The 23,889-nt window shown below is 42.8% G+C and overlaps 1 protein-coding gene across 3 annotated transcripts in view; it reads right to left on the bottom strand.

Moving 5' to 3' along the window:
- The window catches only part of CDKL1 (cyclin dependent kinase like 1), a 64,176-nt gene extending 40,498 nt beyond the window's left edge, over positions 1-23,678 (bottom strand). For all 3 annotated transcript variants that reach the window (XM_077761262.1, XM_077761263.1, XM_077761264.1), the window contains exon 1: positions 23,425-23,678. In XM_077761262.1, coding sequence (XP_077617388.1) covers positions 23,425-23,595 — 171 coding nt within the window. In that variant the 5' untranslated portion in view covers positions 23,596-23,678. The remainder of the gene's footprint in view (positions 1-23,424) is intronic.
- Positions 23,679-23,889: the final 211 nt, after the last annotated feature.

Genomic DNA, 23,889 nt, shown 5'->3' with positions numbered 1-23,889 from the left:
GGGGAATCAGTGATAATCAAGGAGAAGAGGCCAGTATAATCCATGATCTGATCCATCCATGGGTTAGAGTTGGAGACATCAGCAGGAAGTTATGTTTAGCTTAACATAAATACAGGTGGTTACACATAGGAATAGCTATAGACCTGTATATATGCACAGGTTACTATACACACATATATTTCCTTGCTCTGTCAGGTGAGAGAGCCTGGAAGCAACCACATCCAGCAGCAAGAAGTACACATAGGGCCCTGATATTGGTTTCTAATAGCATTCATTCTCCAATAAAAGGAACCAGAGTTCCTCAGAGAAAATGGATGATTCTAGGTAAGGCAGGAGAAATACAAGATGCGGCTGGAGCATCTTATAGTACCAGAAAGGAAAGTGCTATGACAAAACAAACACAAACACTACATTGAGGGGGTATGTCATAAGGACACAAATATCCATGAATCTCTACTAACATAAATAAAAGATCAATTGAATGAATGAATAAATGAATGATTAGGGGAGAATAAATAACTCTACGCAGAGGAATTCCAAGTAATTTCTGTAGATACTTTCCCTTCAAGGAGGAAAGCCTAAGCCCCCACTCCTTAAGTGTTGGCTCCACATAATGACTTCCTTCCAAAAGAGCACAGTGTGGAGAGGCAGAAAAAAAAATTTATTTAGTGGAGAAACCTGACAAAGTATCTCAGCTAGGTGCAGGTCAACATCAATACTGATAGTATGTACACTTGATATGACGTGATGAGGTCATCCTCCCTGAAACCCACAAGCCCAGTCTAACCACGACAGAAACAGACAAATTTCAATAGAGGGACATTCTACAAAACCCTTGGTCACTACTCTTCAAAACTGTCATGGCCGTCAAACACACAGAACAGTCTGAAACTGTCACAGCTAACAGAAGCCTAGGGACACATGACAACTTCATGTAATGTATCTTAGATGGGATCTTGGAACAGAAAAAGGACATTAGGTAAAAACTAAGGAAGTCTGAGTCAAGTACAGACTTTAGTTAATGGTAACATATCACACTGGTTCATTAATGAGAACAAATGTTCCATATTAATGTAAGATGTTAATAACAGGTGAAACTGGGTGCAGGGTATATGGGAACTCTCTGCATGATCATCTCAAAATTTTCTGGAAATCTAAAGCTGTTCTAAAAAATAAAGTTTATGGAAATACACACACACATTTCCCATCTTACCCAGCACACCAATTCCAGAAATATACCCTATATAAATAAAAGCACTATTGTATAAAAATATATGTACAAAGATATTTATTGCAGCATTATTTGTAAAAGCAAAAAGTTAGAAACACCACCAACATCCTTTGATAAAGAGGATGGTAAAATAAATTGTGGTACATTCAAAGCATGAAATACTGAATACTATGCAATGATTAAAAAGAACAAAATTAACAGGGGTCTATGTATTGGCCCAATGATAATGGTGTACTGTTGAATAAAGAAGGCGAGTCACTGAGTGATTTTATAAAAAACATGAAAATAGAAACTACTGAGTAATTTTATTAAAAATATATAAAAATAGGGGCACCTGGGTGGCTCAGTCGGTTGAGTACCGACTCTTAGTTTCTGCTCAGGTCATGATCTCCTGGTTCATGGGTTCGAGCCCCACGTCAGGCTCTACACTGCCAGTGCAGAGCCTTCTTTGGATTCTCTTTCTCCCCAGGTCATGATCTCCTGGTTCGTGGGTTCGAGCCCCACGTCGGGCTCTATGTTGCCAGTGCAGAGCCTGCTTTAGATTCTCTTTCTCCCCCGCCTCTCCCTGCCCCTTTCCTGCTCTCTCTCTCTCTCTCTCTCTCTTTCTCAAAATAAATAAATAAACTTAAAAAAAAGTAGGGGCACCTAGGTGGCTCAGGTCATGATCTCAGTTTGTGCATTCAAGTCCCGTGTCAGGGTCTGCGCTGTCTGTGTGGAGTTTGGGATTCTATCTTTCCCTCTTTCTCTGCACTCCACCATATTGCACACACACACACACACACACACACACACAAACACGGTGGGGGATGGGAGAAATAGGTGAATGGGATTAGGGGTACAAACTTACCCCTAAGTTTGTACAATGGGGTACAAACTTAGTTATAAAATTCATAAGCCACAGGATGAAAAGTACAGCATAGGGAAGATAATCAAAAAGCCTGTAATAACATTGTATGATGACAGATGGTGACTACACTTACCACAGTGAGCACTGAGTCACGTATGGAATTGCTGAATCACTACGTTGTACACCCGAAACTAATATAATAATGTCAACTATACTTTGGTAATACAAATTTTTAATTTTTTTATGAAAATAAAAACTATATCCAAAAAATATGAAAGTTCTATTTTCATATATTCATTTTTGTATATTATTACTCAAAAACCTATGCTGAGCCCTATACTGTGCTGGACATTATTCTAAGCTCTGAGATTACCATACTTAATAAGGCTAAGAAAAATCTCTGCTCTCGGGGAGCTTATAGTTGAGCACCCTGGATGGTGGTAAGTTTTATGGAAAGAAAGAAGGTACGGGGCACAGTAGTAGCATAGTAGGGGGTGATCAGGGAAGACCTCATGGCAAAGGTGACTAATGATAAAAGATCTGAAGAAGGTACATGCCATGAAGATGGCCAGAAAAATGCTCCAAGCAGAAGGATCTACCATTCTGAAGGCTTTCACGTGGTATCCTGCCTGGAGTATTTGCAAACAGCAAGGAGGTCAGTGGCAGCCGTCTTTTAATTTAACTGTTGCTGCAGCCAACTAGCTTCCAACGGATGTCCAACAGCCCCTCCTCTCAGCTACATTCTGTATCTTTTGCCTTCTGCCGGGGGGCTTGTGAGGTGCTGAGGTACAGGATGCTGGTAGATGACTCTAACTTGCAGGAGTTAACACTCCTTGGGGGATTCTCTGACCAAGGGGGACAGGAAGTGATAGGTAAATGCTTATCTCTTCTGTCCTCCGACTCCTTACAGAGACCTGGCAGGCTGAGTCCCTGTTGCTTTTCCCTCCTTTCCTATTTCCCTCTCCCCGTCCCTTACTCCCGCTCCCTGGTATTACTTCCCCCAAATAAACTACTAACGTGCAATCCCTTTTGTCAGATTTGACTTTACAGAAGGTGCACAGGGTGAGACTGTTGGTACCAGAGGTGGCCGTAGCCAGCAGATTTTCAGAAAGGGATCCTGGAACCAGATCCATCCGCAGGCAGATGGCAACAAGGACCACACTGCTGGTGCTGAGTGAGGGGAGAGGAAGCCCTGGGGACCTGCAACAGTGTAATTAGCAAGACTTGTCAGGAGTGGTTTTGAACGCGATGCGGTTGGCTGGTTGGCTCGTACAACAGCAGCGGGCTGTGAGTGGTATGGGCTAACGGTAATTACAAGGTTATTTAGGGAGCTGGCTTTTGTTAACACCTTCAGGCCGCTGAAGAAAAAAAAGAAAAGAGAAAATGACAAGTTTGGGTTAGCCACCAGCAAACTGTGAGAATCAGACGGCCTCTGTGGTAGTATTTAAACAGACATTTATCTCCAGAGGACACAGGATAGATGGTGCTAAAATCAGGCTTAGGACTTAAGAACAGCGGAGATACAAAGGAGACAATGTACAGCTTCAACGGGTCTCTCCTTCCAAAGGCGGGGCTCTGGTGAGAAAAGAGAGGGGCCCTGAGCTCTGCAATAGAGACATTTAGGGTAATAAGCCTGAGAATCTTACATCCTTAAATTTCCCTGAACCCTCTGGGCTGGGAGAAACAGCGTCTGCTCTTTTGCCAAAGGTGAAGCGCTTCCTCTCACACAGAGGCTGTGGGGATACCCGAAATATCACGGAGGTAGGTGTCTTCTTGGGAGGGTGATGCGTGTCCTCCTTAGATTCTACCCCCACTCCTCCCAGGGCCCACAGGCCTAACTAGGGTGAGGTTGGAGCAGTCCGCAAGCAGGGCAATGTGGCTCTTGCTCCAGAAGGAAATAACTGAAAGCGTTACAAGACCTGGCTCATAAGTACAGCAGGAATCTTAGGGCTGTCGACCATGGCAGTAGTGAAATATAAGGCTAGAGAGGGAAGTTCATTGGTATGGGAGCACTGTCCTGTGACTTGGGACTTAATTCCTGACAAGGACACCTGGAGACAGTCTTTCCTTCCTCCACTAACACAGTATAGAAGGCACAGGGAAGGAGGTCACAGGCATCTTTGAGAAGCTCAGTGGTGGCCTCCCTCTATAGGCTGGAGATGCTCCCATGGAACTAGGCCCTCTGGTTCCAGCAGGAGTGAGAAGACCCCAGAAAGGCTGAGACCAGGTGCTAACAATAGCAAGGTACACTTAACTACAATTATGGGAAGCGAGGTTCGATGCCTTATTAACCAGAAATCTGTGCTGGTGCTCAGATAGGAACTCACCATGGAGTTCTTTTTTTTTAATTTTTAAAAAAGTGTTTTCTTTATTTTTGAGAGAGAGAGAGATAGAGACAGCAAGAGCATGGGAGGGTTAGAGAGAAAGGGAGACACAGAATCCGAAAACAGGCTCCAGGCTCTGAGCTAGCTGTCAGCACAGAGCCCGACACAGGGCTCGAACCCACAAACCATGAGATGGTGACCTGAGCTGAAGTCAGACGCTTAACCAACTGAGCCACCCAGGTACCCCCACCATGGAGCTCTTATATGTGAAATAGAAGAGCAGCTGGCAGGTATGTCACTTGACCTGTACTACCAGAAGCAACTGAGAAATGGCAAACAGAAGGTTGATGTCACCCGTCAGAATGGAAAACTACAGTTTCTCACCCAGGTTCTAGATCTAAGTCAGTGTGTAGACCATAGTGCTGTTAATTGAGTTCTGTGCCGAGGGATCCTGCAAAGCCATCACAAGTACTCCTCAATCCTTTCCCAAACGGGTCTGTGGCTATTTACCAGAGTAACTGGGGAAAGGAAAATACTCAGACCTTTCAAATGCTGTGGCTGGCTGCCAAGTCTGAGCTGGCCCTGATGTCTGGGGACCCAAAATGCTATCATGGCCCCAGGTTCGAGTAATGGCTCACAGTGGGGCCTAATGGGTTCATCGATCTGCTCTTGAGGTTATTTCCTCCACTCCCAAGTGCATAATTAGGATGGATACACTAGTAGTTTACAAACCTTCACATTGGTTTCATCACCAGCTGGAGTAAGAGGCAATATGGCAGAAAGGGCCAAAGAGAAGGCCCTGAAATTGCACACAGTCCCCAACACAATCCTGGCCAAAACAGTAAATCAAAACAAACCACATCCCAAAAGGAAATAATGCGTTAGCACCATAAAAGATGTAAAGGATGCAAGGGTGGTAGTCCACATTATAATTCCACTCAGTCCACCTGGTAGACTACTATAAACTCAACCAAGCCATACCTCCAAATGCAGGTGCAGGGCCAGATGTAGTATCTCCCTGGGAACAGATCTACACAGCCTCTGGCACCTGACACACAACTCATCAGATCATGCACTCATCATTGATCTGATAAGTGTATTCTTCCCAATCCCTATCAGTAAGAAGGATCAAAAGCAGTTCATTTTTTTGTGGAATGGATAGCAGTTCACATTCACTATCTTGCCCAAGGCTTAGGTTAATTCTTCTGCTCTGTGTTACAGTGTAGTCGAAAGGGACCTTAATCATCTTGACATTCCACAGAATAGCATGGTGGTCTACCGTATTCATGACATCAAGTTAAATGGGCCTTCTGGTGAGAAGGAAATGACAAGTACTCTGAATGCCCAATTAATGTCAGAGGGTGGGAGAAAATCCTCTGGGGCATGTGATGGGTAATGTCCTAGGGGTCCAAAGGCCTGGGCCATGCTGAGACATCCACTCTAAAGGACAAATTGTTGCCCCTTGTATTGCCTGCCACTAAAACAAGGCATTGTACTTGGTGGGTCTCTTTAGATTTGGGAGGCAGCATATCTTAAAATTGTACACCAGGGACTAGCTCTTGGGAATACTACTCAAATTTACCAAGTAATGTGGAAGGCTGCTAATAATGAGTAGGACCCAAGACAGAACTTTACAGCACGTCCAAGCTACCCTACCACTCAGGTCCTATGAGTCAGTATATCCAGACGAGATCGGGTGTGTTCAGGGAGGTGTGGCCATAGACATGAGTCAGTATATCCAATCACGCTAGTGCTGTCCAGCCCCTGGTGTGTCATGGGCCCTAACAGAGACTGAGTACCTGATCACAAGACATTGAGTGATTATGAGACCAAGGGCTGCCAGAGCTGGCCGCTTAAAGTGGGTGACAGAGATCCATGTCCTAAGACTGCACGGAGGCAGCAGCAATACACTATGCTGTGATGACTATACATTTGTGATCAGGTTCAAGTAGATCTGGAGGGCACAGGCAAGACAAAAAGAGGTGGCCAATTCTCCCATGCCATCTATTTTATTGCACTGTCACTTCTCCTTCAATGTATACATATGGTTTAATGAGAGTTTCCAGGTAATGGAGAAGAAAAACCTCAAGTCCAACTCACAGATGGATCAGCTCATTACGCCAGGGCTAGCTGAACATGGACTGCCACTAGACTGTAACCCCACTCAGCAAGGGCCTTGAAGGACAACGGTGAACAGGTATCCTTCCACTGAGCATAGCTTCAAGTGGTGTACTTGATGTCTCAGTCTGTATAAGGGTAGAAAGGACCTGAGATATGTATAGACCCGTGGGTAGTGGCAAATAGCTTTTTAGTTGATGAAGAGTCTGGAAAGGACAAGACTGAAAAATCATTTGGAGAAGAGGTATAAATTGTACTTGTGAGCACAGAGCTTGAGGATCTTTGGGCCTCATATTAATGCCCACCAGAGAGCATCTACTACAGAAAAAGCCTTGAGGAACCCGGGAGATGTCTTTCTTGTGGGTGTGAGTCTGCTCTGTCCTTGGCCACCCAGCTCCTCTGTAACTGGCCCACGAACACAGTGGCTATGGCTGCAGGACTGGCGGTTATGCATGGCCCCAAAGCATTGCTCCCTCTCTGCAAGGCTGATCTGGCTGCTGCTGCTACTGAGTACCCAACCTGACAGCAGCAACAGGTGATACCAAGGAGTGGAGACATACTGTCCTTTAAGGACAGTGGCTGCTACGTGGAGGGGGTAGTGATTTGTCCTTACTGGAATTGATACTAACTTTAATGTGTTCTTCCTTCCTTCCTTCCTTCCTTCCTTCCTTCCTTCCTTCCTTCCTTCCTTCCTTCCTTCCTTCCTTCTTAATTTTTGAGAGACAGGTAGAGACAGTGTGAGTGGGGGAGGGCTAGAGAGAGAATGGGAGACAGAATCTGAAGCAGGCTCCAGGCTCCATGCTGACAGCAGAGAGCCCTCCATGGGGCTCAAACTCATGAGCCATGAGATCATGACCTGAGTCAAAGTCTGACACTTAACTGACTGAGCCACCCAGGTGCCCTGATACTAACTTAAAAACTGTTTTTAATGTTTTATTTTTTGAGAGACAAAGAGAGACAGAATACAAGTGGGGGAGGGTCACAGAGAGAGGGAGACACAGAATCTGAAGCAGGCCCCAGGCTCTGGGCTGTCAGCACAAAGCCTAATGCAGGGCCTGAACCCCCAAATGCAAGATCACGTCCTGAGCTGAAGTTGGATGCTCAACTGACTGAGCCACCCAGGCACCTCCCCTGCCACCAATACTAACTTTAGATATGAGTTTGCCTTTCCTGCCTATGCCACAATCCAAGGGCTTAGAGAATGGCTGCCTTACTGGCACGGGAGTCCACATAACATCAGACCAAGAGGCCCATTTTTATAGCAAAGGAGACAGGACAGTTAGCACACGGCCATGGGATCCACTAGTTCTACTATATACCTCATCAACTACAACCAACCAGCCTAATGGAAGATGCAATTCGTACCTCAGCCCTTCAGAGGTATCTGCACTGACCCACCTGGTGCTGTATCTTCAGTGGCTAATCCGTGGGTCTGGGAACCAGGAGCAGAAATAGGACTGGGCACTCTAGCATCACTCCCAATGATCCACTTGCGGAAATCATACTTCCTATTCCCAATATTCTCTCAAATTCGCAGAGCTCTATGTTTACATGATTGACCAAATATCTATTAAGAGGTGGTTAGTTAAATAAATTATAGGACTTTATATTACATTCAAATGATAAAACAGTATGCAGTTGTTAACAATAAAGCGTATCTATATGTGTCAGCTTGGAAAGATGTCCAAGATACAGTGCTCAATGTAAAACAGAAATTACAGAATGGATATCCTATATGATAGTATTTGTATGTATTTTTTAAAAAGAAATATATGTCTTTGTGCAAGCACAGAAATCCTCTGGCGTAATATTGGAGAGAGAAGGGCAAAGTCGATTTCCTTTTCACTTTAAATTCTTCTATATCTTCAGTTTTTTCTTACTTGAGCATATATTACTTTATCATATAAATGGTTTTAAAAGATTTAGGGATGTCTGGGCGGCTCAATTGGTTAAGTGTCTGGCTCTTGATTCTGGCTCAGGTCATGATCTCACGGTTCGTGAGTTTGAGCCCCACATCAAGCTCTATGCTGACCGTGCAGAGCCTGCTTAGGATTCTTTCTCTACCTCTCTCTGTGTGCTTCCCATGCTCTCTCTCTTTCTCTTTCTCTCAAAATAAATTAAAAAAAAAAACTTTAAAAAATAAAATTAAATTAAAATTTTAAAAAATAATAAAAATATTTCTCTAAGTGTCTTCACTGTATTATAAAACCAAAATAAATATTTGAAGTTAGTTTTAGAAAACTAGTTAATAGATCACCTTTGGGAGGGGGAAGAAGCTATTTTCATTATTTAAAAAGCTATTTAATTACTACCACCATCTCCAGCCTCGAGGAAAATATCCTACACCCCTCATGGTGCTGCTGAGGAATCATTCCTTAATGCTTTTGGTAAAGGAAAGCTGTCTTCATCTCGTATTTCCTCCAAATGAGACAGTAGTCACCCTGGCTAATGTTTTATTTTGGGGACAAGCAGAGAAGGAAAGGGCGTGACATCTGAAGTGGGAAAGTACTGAAAAAGCTGGAATCCCACGTGGAGAGGTGGGGAGGGGCTTGAAGTTTATTTATTTTAAGTTTCCTGTAACAACATGGACGGAACAGAGCATGCCAGGCTGGTCCTCCAGTACAGGCTAAGAATGCACAGTGGATGTTCAATTTGGTTTGTGGACCAAAAAAGTATATGAAAAGTTCCAGAAAAGCAGCAATAGTACAAATGGGGTCAAAATGAAAGTTAACAGAGGCATAGCGAAAGTTTAATGCAGCAACATACTGATAGTTAAAAACAAATTATTTGTTTGGTTTATACACAGGTTCATAGCTTCCACTGGTTTAGAAAGTCACCTTTCCAAACAAAAAGAAGAATCGAGTTCAAAGTTTTCAACCAGGCAATTGTATCCAGTAGCATTTTTACTACAGTGCTTTTAAAGTTAGTAAGTAATCAAGAAGGTTAATGATTAGCAAGAACATATGCCCGTGAAAGCAACTTTGTGCCTAAGGCATCAATCCTGCCAAATAAAAAGGTGAAGTAAAACAGTAAAAAAAATTTAAAGGGAAATGAAAGACAAGCCGGGCCCATTAAAAAATTTTTTCCATTCTGTATAAAAAGTACTACCTCCTAGGACGGTTTCACTATTCTATGATGAATATGTAACACAGGTTGTCTACTTACAAATTTTATTTGCTGAAAACAAAAGTAATTCAAGCGGCCAAGAAAGTAATAGCTTAATTATATTTTTTCCAGTGTGCACTCTAAAATTGCTTATTTTCTCCTATTGCTCTGTGGTATTTTTTATTTTCTACAGTGTAAGGTGTAGGCAGGATGTGTGTAGGAGCGTTTAGGGGACTGAGACACAGCGGCATGTGCTTAACCTCCATACAAACTAAGTGTCTCTATGACGGTAATGAGCCAGCCTGATGATTTCTGCTTCTTTTGTTCTTCAAGTATTTGTGTGGCAGCTTTATTACTTAGGAGTTGATTACATAGCAGAAATACAATCTTTCTGTATAAACAAATTGTGAGCTAAGCCAAAACATCTTACAATAAACAAACAAGACAGCCTGTTACTATTTGCAGGTAGTATGTTATCTTGTAAAAATCAAATTAAACAGGTCTCCACTTGTTGAACAAATAGGGAAAGATGATGGTGAGGGGAATTTGTTTGGTTTCTATCACTGTGGGCAAGGGAATGCTCTGGTTTGTCTTCCGCACTATTGACAACCAGTTTCCATGAACTCCCAGTACCCATCTCTTGTATTAGCAATGAACACTCAAGGGCCAGATTTGCCAGTCCCTACTGAGAACATCTGCATGTAACGAAAGCTGTATAATCCAAAGGCCCAAAACTGAGTCTGCGGGCCAAACATTGTCCACAGATGTGTTCTGTTTGGCCCAAACAGTGTTCAACATTTAAAAAAATTACTTGTCAACATTTTAAAGTCTGATTTTAATACTCTTGTTTCTCTTCAGATCGCATAAATCCTTCGCCTTTTACTGAAGTCAGATTTCATTCTCAGTGAGACGAACCAGGGCGCCTTGGAAAAATGGCTGATTCCACAGCTGGGGCAGGATGAACCTGGTACATGTTGTTACGACACACAATAAAAAAGTATTCAAGGAGGGGCTCAGTTGGTTAAGCGTCCAATTCTTGGTTTCGGCTCAGGTCATGATCTCATGGTTTTGTGAGTTCGAGCCCCACATTGGGCTCTGTGCTGACAGCGCAGGGCCTACTTGGGACTCTTTCTCTCTCTCTGCTCCTCCCCCACATGTGCTGTCCCTCTCTCAAAAGATAAATAAATTAACTTAAAAAAACTATTCAAGGAACAGTGGCATTTCTCAGGACAGAGGAGTGGGATCTAAGAGCCCCACGTGGCTACATGTGTGACAATTTGAGAATCAAAAAAAAGAATGACAGTGATGGTTTGGAACATACTGAATAAAGAAAAATCCACAAATTCACAGTGATACTAAAGAGTGTATGAGATGGTGGAAGGAGTTATATGTGAAGGAAAGGTAATTCTGTTGTTATTGTTGTTGAACAGAAAAACTGTAAGTAATGAATGCAGAAAGAACTGTTGAAAATCATCATTTTACGGGCGCCTGGGTGGGTGGCTCAGTTGGTTAGGCATCCAACTCTTGATTTCGGCTCAGGTCATAATCTCACAGTTGATGAAATGGAGCCCCACACCAGGATCTGCTCTGTCAGCACAGAGTCTGCTTGGGATTCTCGCTCTCGCTTTCTCTCTGCTTGTGCCCTGCTCACGCTCTCTCTATCTCCAAATAAATATTAAAGAAGAGAAAAATCACCTGTTACAATAACTCTTATCATAATCAGTTCAAGCAAAAATCACTGGGTGAAAGTTGTTAGCACACAAGGTGGTCATACGCTCTTAGCATATTCCCCACAGAGCACACATTAACTGTAAAGGAGAAAATGTTTCTCTACAATTAGGAAATATGGAAGACCCATCTGGACCAAGAGATCAAAGCTGAGAGCACCAGTCAGGGGACACACTGATACCGTGTACCACCTGCTGAGAACTAGTGTGACAGACACATCCTTACTCCTGTAGTGGAAATAGCCAGACAATCTATGTTGAAGCACATTCTGAGAAACTGGCCTGCACTCTTCAAAAATGCGAATATTAGGAGAGAGTAAAGAGACATGACAACAAAACGCAATGTGTGGTCATTGATTAGATCCTGGATTTCAATATATAGGTGTAGTTATAGTTACAGTTATACAGTTATAGCTATGTAACTATTATTGGAACAATATGAGAAATTTGAGCACAGCCCGTATGTCAGATAATGGTATTGAGTCAATGATAAATCATATTGTAGTTACACAGAAGAATTCTAGTAGATTCATGCTGCCTACTTAAGAAAATGATTCAGCCAAAAAAGTGGTGTGTGTGTGTGTGTGTGTGTGTGTGTGTGTGTGTGTGTCAGAGACAGAAAGGAAATGAAGCAGAATTTTCAAACTGAGTAATGAATCCAATTAAGGGTATGCAGGAATTCATTCTATTATTCTTTCTATTTCTATGTATGTATTTTGTAATTGTTTTTCAAAACCAAGAACTGTGGGGGGAAAATCCCCAGAGATTTTACACAAAATTCTGTTTGGAACTTTCAGAAAAACACTCTGAATATCTAGCACCCCGAGCTTGCATTCTGTGGGCAGAGGGGCGGCCACCCAGCCATCCCACGATCTATGAAGTCTCCGGTCTGCCCCAAGTCCACTCTCCATCTTGTCTTACATTCAGTCTGCTTCAATCCTTTGCCTCCACTGTGATCTCCACAAACATTTGAGTTTGTAATCTCACACAAACCATAACAGAGAACATTGAACATGGCTAAAGCAATTTCTAGAAATGTGTTACAAATCCATTTCAACAATCCGTTAAACAATTTGAAGAGAAGGACCCTAGAAATGACATCTATACTAGCAACGGCAGGACTAAAATGCTCAAAGGTGTCACAGAATTTCCCACTGAGACTTTTAATGAGTTGTGAAATATTATTCAACTAATATTGAGGAAAATATTCCTTCAACTAATATTAGGGGAGCAGAAGTCTTTAAAATGTTTTTTTCTTTTTTCTTTTTTTATTTTTTGAGAGACGGAGAGAGACAGCATGAGCAGGGGAGGATCAGAGAGAGAGGGAGACACAGAATCCAAAGACGGGCTCCAGGCTGTGAGCTAGCTGTCAGCACAGAGCCCGATATGGGGCTCGAACCCACGAACTATAAGATGGTGACCTGAGCCGAAGTCGGACACTTAACCGGCTAAGTCAACCAGGTGCCCAGCAGGAGTCTTTAAAAATTATGAAATCTCTGGGGCGCCTGGGTGGCTAGTCGGTTGAGCGTCCAAATTCGGCTCAGGTCACGATCTCATGGTTTGTGGGTTTGAGCCCTGTGTGGGGCTCTGTGCTCAAAGCCTGGAGCCTGTCTTTGGATTCTGTGTCTCCCTCTCTCTCTGACCCTCCCCTGCTCATGCTGTCTTTCTCTGTCTCTCAAAAGTAAAATAAAACATTTTAAAAAATTATGAAATCTCTAGGAGCACCTCAGTGGCTCAGTTGGTTGAGCGTCTGACTTTGGCTCAGGTTGTGATCTCACAGTTCCTGGGTTTGAGCCCCATGTTGGGCTCTGTGCTGTCAGCATGGAGCCTGCTTCAGACCCTCTGTCTCCCCCTCTCTCTGCCCCTCCCTGGCTCATGCATGTGTGCTCTCTGTCTCTCAAAACTAAATAAACATAAAAACATTTTAAATTATTAAATCTCTAATTAGATCCTAGCACTAGGGAGCATTTACACAGTACTCTGTTAGCATTCGGTGGAATGGGGTCCTGGTACAAGAGCACATGAACTAAACACTTAAATTCTTTGCATAGCAGGGAATTGTATCAGTTGTATTTGTCACAGTGCCTTCTCATCTCTGGGATGGCAATTTGCCCAACAGTATTTCTGGTCTGATATTTTACTGCAGCGAACCTCTCTGGATAGACCGTGCGAAGTCCTTCACCTCCAGTGCCTACCGTTGGTATTAAGTCCCACCTTTCTGCCTTTCCACTTGTGCATGTTTCTCTCCTATGCAATTGTTTCTGTTCTTGTCTTTTTGATCCTCTATTTTTCTGCCCTTGCATCCATCAGGCTGCCTGACCACTGTTCAATGTTTGGTCCAAGAGCACTCTTGCTCCCCTCAGCAAAAAGTCAGCATAGCAGTGCCAGACACAGACATACATCAAGGTGAATAGGTGGGCCGGGTTCCAAGCCGCACACACCAGAGCTTGCCCAAGTTCACCCAACAGCTCTGAACTGGATCGAAACTGCAATTCTCAACTGTGGCTCTTGTCCCCACGTAGTCACACAGCCTGACAGCCTCACTGGAAGGTTACTGAAAGTGAGGAGACAACAGGGGAAAAAAGGGAATGTTCTGAACATTCTGTAGGCTATTACTATTCATGATTAATTAAAATCAAACAAGAGCATGTTTCTGGCATATTGAAAACACTCAGTATTCTCACCAACCCGAAAGGAGCTTTTCCCCCCCATATTTATCCCCGAAGGAGTCTTTTTCCACATTTTTCCCTAATCATCTCCCAACGAGATTTTAACTCTGCAAATCTACTGTATATGTGCTGTATTAATCTGTGCTTTATACAATAAAAGTTACACTACCCCTGCCCATTCCCTGAAACCAATTTTCATCCTCTTGGGGTGGGGGGGAATACGGCTCTCATTAAGAAGGCATGCACTGAAATGTTTATAGTAGACTTGTAAATGGACATTTTTCCCCATGCTTATTCTCATCTTGGTTGGTCGCAAACCATAACTTTTGCCTTTAAAAATTATCTACAGGGTTATGGAATGAAAGTTGGAAAGAACTGTTATTCCAGCAAGAATCTGCACCCAGGCCCCCTGGAAGCCATGAGTTCCGCAGCTGAGGCCCCGCTGGGTAGGACAAATCCTGACAGTCACCGAGAGACTTCAGAGTGTGGTGTCTGGTGTAACGTGATGGTTCTGATGTGCGGGAGCAGCAAGGCATGGACTTGGGGACAGACAGAACTGTGTCTGCATTCCAGCTTAGTAACCAGGAGGCCATGGCAAATCACTAACCAGCCCGAATCCATATGTAAAATGAGATAATACCCACCCCCTAAGGTGGTTATAAATATAATCTGTGCCTCCTAGGCAATGAAACTTGGCATTCCGCCTAAGTCTCCTGGGTCACGGAAAGGCAATACGTGATTCCTTCACTTGTCTATATTTTGTTTTGTCTTCTGGAGGCGGATTGCTACAGACAATTCCTAGCTGCTGCTTCCAGCCCTTGACTGATGTTGGTCTGATCTATTCTCAGGCCCCCATACCATTTGCCACGCTGCTAATGGTCTTCCCAGGCACCGCATAGTTGGCACAGTCCTGTCCTTTACCTCAACTCCTCTGGGAGCATTTACTCTTCCTTCCACTCCTGTTGGAATTCAATTATTCTACCATTTTCATGCCACACAGAGAAGGTTTAACATCATAAAGCTGCAGACTTCGGTAATAGAGTTCTTCTGGGTTGGCTGTGAACCACAAGGCCCTTTTCTTGCCAGACACATAGATAGTCCCCAGGAGTTGGGCTGGGGTCAGTTATGCCACCTGTTTTATTCAGAGCCAGCACTCACTTCCCCCCACAGGGCCCGTGATGACTCCAGCCTATCACACCAGACTTCTTGATGTTTGAGGTGATTTTCTTGCAGGAACCTGGTCTCTCTGTGTAATCTAGCTTCTGTCACGAGTGCCCCACTTCTCATCCAAAATATCTTTACATGTTTGAAACCCTAGGGGTGGAAGGGGGTTGAATTTTTCCTGTAGGGTTCATGGGCCATATGCAAATTAGGACATGTCACATACCCAGGTGGAAGAAGTTCTACACCCATAGCTTGGAGATAACTGCAGGTCCTGTAAAGATTAAGGATATTTTAAGAACCTGGCAGCATTCCAAGTAAAGTAAGAGGAAGCCTAATCTCCTAGCTGGTCCATGAATTGGTCTTTTATTACATTATTACAGCTATTTTTGGCCTTGGTGCACGTCAGTAACTGAAGGTCATGGCTCCAGGAATTCTCTCCCTCCAAAAAACACATCAAGTCTTTTGTCTACTGGATTGATACCATTAGCATACAAATATACTTATTCATCCATATTAAAAACAACTACTGAAACTCTCTTGATCCCACATCCTTCCATTTCTGAGCTTTTTTAATAATCAAATTCCCCAAAAGAGTTGCCTGTATCACGGTCTCCACTTTGCTCTCCTCATCCTCAGTCAAATCCTTTCTGATGAAGCCTTCATTCCTGCTACTCCACCTGACAGCTCTTGTCAAGATCTTAAATGACCCTCACATCTTCAAAGCCAGTGACTAATTCTAAGTCTATACTAATCATGACCTTTGCACTGCTGACTAGTCCGTTGTTCTTTTTTATAAAAGTTTTTATTTGAATTCCTGTTAGTTAACATACAGTATATTAGTTTCAGGTGTACAATGTAGTGATTCAATACCTCCACACCCGGTGTTCATACAAGTATGCTCCTTAATCACCATCACTTATTTCACCCATCCCCCCACCAACCTCCCCTTTGGTAACCATCAGTTTGTTCTCTATAGTTAAGAGTCTGTTTCTTGGCTTGCCTCTCTCTGTTTTTCCCCATGATCATTTTTTTGTTTCTTAAATTCCATATATGAGTTATATCATATGGTATTTATGGTATTTGTCTTTCTCTGACTTATGTCACTTAGCCTAATACCCTCTAGTTCCATCCATGTCACTGTAAATGGCAAGATTTCATTCTGACCATCCCCTCATTTTTGATACTTTTCTTCACTAAGCATTTAAGTGTGGGGAAATAGGTTCAAGAATTCCTTATATTTACATAAATGGATTAAAAAAAAGCTTAGGGTGAAAAGCTGCCACCACAGGGAGAAAGCATCCAAGGTTAGTTAGCAAGATACTATAATAGGATCACGAGTAACTTGTTACATCACCTGTAGGAAACTACTTTTCATCTAGTGCCAATGCATTTTGATCACAAACTGCACTTGCTCCCCAGACCCTTTACTTCTTATACACACAAGTTAACTGATTGTTTTCTTCACATTCACCATGTGTGTAAGAGAGCTCAATAAATATGGAAGCAAAACCCTTGTTTGGGGCTCTTGTCTGTCCCAGACATTACCCTCTCTTGTATTCAATTCTGGGTCTGCTCTCTTACTGGACAAGAGAGAACTCCAGACTCATAGTTTGCGACATTTAAGAACCTTGCTTTTGGGATTTTCCTACATCAATGATCACCCCCTTTTATTCCTCCTTTGCTGGTTCCTCCTCATCTTTCTGACCTCCAAATGCTGGCACTCCAGGTTCAGTCTTTGGTGTTTGTCTCTCCATTCCCTATGGCAACTCAGGCGCAGGGCCTTAAATGCTATTGTTATGCTGATGTCTCCCAATTTTATATCTCCAACCTGGATTTCCCCCAAATGCCAGACTTGTATATTTAAATGCCTACATAACAGTCTCCTTAGATTTGCATCTCAAATTATCATATCCAAAATAGAATTCTTGATTTCCTTTCCCCCAAATTTGCACCTGGGTCTCCCTATCACAATAAATAACCTGATCTTTTCATTTTTGTAGTTAGTTACTCATGTCAGGAACTTTGGATTTTTAAAAATTTTTTAATGTTTATTTATTTTTGAGAGGAACACAGAACATGAGCTGGAGAGGCGCAGACAGGGAGACACAGAATCCAAAGCAGGCTCCAGGCTCTGAGCTGTCAGCACAGAGCCTGACACAGGGCTTGAACGCATGAACCTCGTGATCATGACCTGACCCAAAGTTGGACACCCAACCAACTGAGCCACCCAGGTGCCCCTTTGGATTTGTTCTTGATTCTTCATCCAACCATCAGGTTCCTATGTACTCTTATCTCAGAATTAATCTTGAATCTAACCACTTCCACCATTTCCACTGTGACCCAAATTCCATCACCTCACACCTGGACTGTTCAGACTGTCTTCTAACTAATTTTCCTGCTCAGGGAGCTGGAGCAACCAGCAGCTGGAAGAATCCTTCTGGAATGCATGTCATGCCAACAGACCTCTCTGCTCAAAATCCTTTCATGGCTCCCATCTCATTCAAAGTAAAATCCATGGTTCCTACTGAGACCCCCAAGCTCTCATGTCTGACCCCTTACCACTCTAACGTCGTCTCCTGTGACCTTTGCCCTTGTTTACTGTGCTGCAGACCTACTGATCTCTTTGCTCCTCCTAGAACACTCCAGAACACGCCACGCCTAATACATACATCGCTTGATCCTGCCTGTGGCCTTTGTCCTTACTATTCCCTCTGCCTGGAATGCCTGCATCACTCACCCCTTCCCATTTCCTTCTGTTACCTCTTCAAATGTGATTGTCAGAAAGGCTCTTCCTAACCCCTCTCTACAAAAAAGCAACCCAGCCCCTTCATCACCTTTTACCCCTTTATCAACTTTATATTTCACCTCTTGACATATAATTATGTGTTTACTGTTAGTCTCTCCTTATTTGCAGGGCAGGGGCCAAGAACAGTGCCTACTACACACAGGGGTTCTGTAAACAGTTCCCAGATTAACATGTGGCAACTCTCTTATGCACAGGCATCTCATCAAAAACAATGAAAATGTTGAATTCCTTTTTTTTTTTTTTTCCACATTAGAAGGTGAGTTTGAGACAGGGTAGGAGAGCTGCTTTGGGCTCAGGTATCACAATATAATTTTATTACTGTCACTAAATAGTACCTAATTTAGAGTATCTCCTTAGAGTATGAGTGGACTGATGATAACTGTTCCAAGTGTTTATATTTTTAAAAGCCTAACTATGTAACCGGGAAAAAAATAAGATTCAGAATTAAACATTAAAGGGTTGAGAGCAATAGGACCTCTTGGTGAGTCGTGAATTATATTTAGTTTAAAAAACCGTTTGGGCGCCTGGGTGGCTTAGTCTGTTAAGCATCCGACTTTTGCTTGGGTCATGATCTCGCGGTTCGTGGGTTTGAGCCCCGCGTCAGGCTCTGTGCTGATTGCCAGCTCAGAGCCTGGAGCCTGTTTCAGTCTGTGACTCCCTCTCTCTCTGACCCTCCCCTGCTCATGCTGTCTCTCTCTCTCTCTCTCTCTCCTAGAAATAAATAAAAATATTTAAAAAAAATAAAAAATAAATAAAAAGCAGTTTGTTAGGAACACCTGGGTGGCTCAGTTGGCTAAGCATCTGACTTTGGCTCAGGTCATGATCTCACAGTTTGTGAGTTTAAGCCCTGAGTCGGGCTCTGTGCGGACAGTTCAGAGCCTGGAGCCTGCTTCGGATTCTGTGTCTCCGTGTGTCTCTTTCTCTCTGTCTCTCTCTCTCTCTCCCCTTCCCTTGATTGTGTTCTGTTTCTCTCTCTCTCTGAAAAATAAATAAACATTAAAAAAAATTTTTAAAGCAGTTTTCTAGCACAAACACTAAATTCTGTCTCATAAGAATGTGTCACTTTTTTTTCAAATGGCACAAAATAATGTTATTTGAAAAGTGTTTCAAATTTTCTGAAAAAAAAAGTTTTCTAAAAATTTTAGCAGAATCGGTTTTTTGATAATTATTATCCTCAAGAGCATTTACCAGCGGATGGTTACATCCTCATATAAGCTTCCACACCAAGAATGGGAAGCATGACAGATGTGCTGCCTTAAAGATTATGCAGCTGAATGCTGGACAACACACTCCCAAGATCCCATCTGCTTCCAAGAAAACAACCATAATTTCTAGAAGGGTCCAATAGCAAGTATCGGGAGTTGCTCTAAATTATAAAATGAAGTTTAAAAAAGACAAACAACAAGGAAGTCTTTGAGGATGGAGAGAGGCCAAATTTCATTAGAAAATCTGAGGATCATCCAGTTCTTCTGTCGTGTGCTAGCATTTCATCGTGTCAGCTATGGATCCTCTAAGCAGGGCATCACTTGATCTGGGAAAGCTTCTCGTTCCCAGACATAGTGCTAACTTTCATGACATTTAGGCTGCACAAAACAAATGGTGTCACATTTTCATTAGTGGATAGTGAAGTGAGAAAAATAAGGGCAATGGTACACACAGACACACATAATTACATAATCCATTATTCACATATGGCAGAAAGGTATCTGTATAGATATTATTTGTAGTTGCCAACTACTCTCTCAGGAAGACTGTGCTTTTTTCTCAAGTTGGGTCTTTCCTAGTTTTTTTTTTTTTTTTTAATTTTTATCTCAGAGAGAGTGAGTAGGCAGGGGAGAGGGGCAGAGGGAGGAGAGGAAGAATCCCAAGCAGCCTCCACACTCAGCACAGAGCCCAGTGTGGGGCTTGAGCTCATGACTGTGAGACCATGACCTGAGCTGAAATCATGAGTCGGACACTTAATTGACTGAGCAACCCAAGTGCCCCAGGTTTAATGCTAAAATGTCCTGTCTTTTATGAGATGATGGTGAAAGTAGTTGGTAGTTGGTTTTTTAAAATGTTAACAACACTATCCCAATCTGTAAAAAAAATTTTTTTTTAATTTTATAGGTCCATGAAATCCAAAAATCTACATGTGGACTGTGTGTGTGTGTGTGTGTGTGTGTGTGTGTGTGTGTGTGTGGTATGATGGAATATTATTCAGCCATAAAAAGAAGAAAATCCTGCCACTTACAACAACATAGATAGACTTTAAGGCGATTATGCTAAGTGAAATAGGTCAGACAGAGAAAAGACAAATACTGGATGTTTTCATTTATGCATGGAATCTAAAAAATCTGAACTCACAAAAATAGAAGGTAGAATGGTGGTTGGCAGGGACTGGAGGGCGGGGGAGCTGGGTACAAATTTCCAGTTATAAGATGAATTAGTTCCAAGTGATTAATATACATGTGATAACTACCGTTAACCATACACATTATATAAATGAAAGCTGCTAAGACAGTAAATCTTAAATGTTCTAACTACAAAAAAAATGGTAATTATGTGAGGTGACAGAGGTGTTCACTACCTCATCATGGTAATCATTTTGCAATACATATGTGTAACAAACATCACACTGTAAGCCTTAAATTTACACAGTGTTACATGTCAATTATATCTTAATAAATCTTGGGGGGAGAAGAAAAAAAGTCTACAAATGACAACTTTCTAATTAAACAAATCTTTGTTAGCTTCTTTCTCTTCAGGAGAAAGCCAAACTCCTTAGCCAGGCATTCAAAGTCTCCTACATCTGGTCTTAATCTACTTGTCTTGCTTTCCTCATCATAGGAGCAGTCAGGCGGTCAGCCTCTGCCAGTCCTCACCTGCCCTGGCTAAGGCTTCTGAGGTAACCTTCAGCCTCAGTCCCCCCAGTTCCTAGTTCCTGACCTTAGCAGCGGTCATGAAAAGTTCCAGGTCTGCGAGGAAAACACCAGGAACTCAAACTCACTGGGCTGCAACTTTCCTCTGGGCCCAAAGAGCTGTGCTTTGCTCACAGTTTAGTATTCTTCTTCCCACGGGCCACTGGAGCTCTCCCTTGAATTTCAGCTCAGAACCATTTGCCATGTCACCAGTTTCCTGTTTTCCGGGACTACAGCATGTCCCCTGGAGTCAGACTCCAAACCCCAAAGGCCACCTGGGACAATGATGCGGCTTTGTGCTAAGCATCACTTAACCCAGGCCACACCTATCTTCCAGGAAATTCCTCACACCCTCTTCTACTGAACTGTGGCTTCCCTTGCTCCCCTCTCCCTGGCCTGTTGTTACCCAGCAGGCAATCCTGGCTAAGACTTTCGGGTTATAACCTGTGTTCCCTCAATATACTGCTTTCCACACATACACCCTTTCCTGAGACAGACTGTCTGCCCTGAATGCCTTATTTCTCATTCCATGCCTCCTTAAATACTTCAAAAGGTAGCTTAAACATGCCTCTAAATACTTTATTTAGAGAGAGCTTGCCAGGCAGGCATGGGACACAAGGTAAATGACACAGACCCTGCCCCACTAGGAACCCAGTTTATCAGGAGTGAGAGCCAAGGGGGAATTTATCTTCCTTCCCTTCCATGAATGATGCATCTGAAACACAGGGTGCACAGCTTCTTTTAAACATTGTTTTAGGCACAATGAGGCTCTATACATATTTACTGAATAAATATATGGAGAAAATGTGACTTCATTTAACAAACTCTCAATTCACTTTGTCGGCAAATATTTAAGGACCTAGAATGTGTTAGGAATATCACAGAAAGCTAAAAAGTTAGGGCTTTAAAGAACAGACTCTATCAATAATCTAGTCTAATCCCATATAGATTAGGGGAGCCTACATCTGTGCACTGATTTTGAAGAATGGGGTGCTCTGTGCTTTGAAATCAGGCTCCTGTGCACACAACTCTTTCCCTAAAGGCGCATCCATATTCGGAGAACACTTTCTGACTTCCTAATATATTGGGAACGACCACCCTACCTAAGGGCTTATTTTGTTACCATTATTTTTTCAATCCAACGGTAACATTTATTTATTGGCAGTGCGGCCCACTAAACGCTTGCTTAGTAGTCCACACAGAGAAACAGAGGTTCCCATCCTGGGGGAACTCAATTAACTCAGGGAGCTACACTTGCAAACCCAGTATTGCTAAAGGGTGCGGAGAGGGTTCAGAGGCATTCACAGGTGACCTTCAGCATCAGAAAAAGAGTATCTCTCCATTAGAACCAGACTGTCTTTTCTTTGGAGTAAATGAATCCTCTGAACACAATGATGGCCTTCTGTTCTAGGGGAAGCCCGAGAAAGTGAAAAACGCCCATCAGCCCTAAAGAAAGGGTGAGACCCTGTCCCTGTGTGTAGACAGTGGGGAAGGGCAGAGTAGTCCAGGCCCTGAGATGGGGAGGCCTTCCTAGAGGAGGGCCTCACAGGGTGGGGGTGGGGAAACCCTGGGAAGTGTCCTCTCACAATAGGTAGCATCCTGCTGATAAAGACCATCTTAAACCTAAAGGGAGAGTTTTCTTATTATCCACCCATTTAAGAAGCCTGCTACTTCACATTTAGATAACCCCATACACGCAAGCCATGGGTAAGAGAAGACTTTTAGAGAGGCCTGGAAAACAGAGAGGCAGCGATAAGAGAAAATGCCCTGAATGTCCTACTCATCTCGCACTAGGTGCTCTTTCCTGATCATTTATTCGGTTATACATGCCCCAACACAGAGGCCCCAACTGCTTGAAACCAAGTTAACCTCACTGTGTTCATTACATGGCATGTTCTCTGTTGGGATTTGGGGTTTCATCCTCACAGAAATTCCAAAAAGTAGTCTCTTAGTATTACAGGAAAAAAAAAAAAAACCTTTCGGCTTGTAACAGCTTTTTCCACCACTCTGATTTCGTGATCTTCTCTCCGTGGTCAGCTAATAAACATTTTAAAAGTGATCATTTCACTTCTTTAAGAAGAATCCTTTTTCTAGAAAAAAGGGCATTATGATTAGTTCAGCAGCAGACAAAATGTGAGGTGTAAAGAAAACCGGTCGGCTTCCTAGAAATTTGAAAACAGGTGAATGATTAATTATCTTAATGTACTGAGAATATCAACAGAAGATGGCCCGAAAGTTTAAAACTCATAAATGCTAGCAAACTGGAGTTGTGGTAAGTTCCTGTACTAGTAAAGTTGAGGGCTCTTGAAGAATCAGATCCAGAGCTGACATGGGCAAGAAGCCACGGGGAAGAATAAAATAAAATGCCCCCCAGGATCTCTGAAAGTGAGTAGCATCCTTCTCTGCACTGGTGTCTTTGCTTCCTGGTTCATTATGCATTTGGTGACTTGTACATCTTAACACATTTACTAAGCATAACACGACTCACTTAAGTTTTTTAGTCCCTGATAATTCCCTTTAAGTAATCCATTACCTTGAGCATGCGGATTTCTCGAAGGGCGATTTTCTTTATGACAGGGTCATCTTCTGATTCCAGAAATCTCTTGATGGCTACAATCTGACCTGTGTCCCTGTTTCTGCATTTGAAAACAACTCCGTAGGATCCTTCGCCAATTTTCCCAATTTTTTCATACTTCTCCATCATAGAGGAATAAATCTTAAAATGGATGTTCACATAGTCTGGAAATGTCGCTTATGAAATATTGGCAAGAACAGACTGTACTAGAGTCCCACTCAACGATGGGTCTTTGTCAAGCACCTAGAACAGAAGGGCACTTGTTAAAGAATTAGGAATCTACCCATGTCCTTAAAGCCTCGCCCCTCAGCAATGGCAACGAGATCTGAGATCCGGGATGACAGCCCGGAGCTCGATGCCTTTGGTAACCCAATTCTAACCGTCCGGTATACACCCTGCAAGTTAAAATGCAACCCGTCATCC

This window comes from Crocuta crocuta, unplaced genomic scaffold (genome assembly GCF_008692635.1).
Source record: "Crocuta crocuta isolate KB4526 unplaced genomic scaffold, BGI_CrCroc_1.0 scaffold163, whole genome shotgun sequence".
NCBI lineage: Eukaryota > Metazoa > Chordata > Mammalia > Carnivora > Hyaenidae > Crocuta > Crocuta crocuta.
This window is presented reverse-complemented; position numbering and strand designations above follow the sequence as displayed.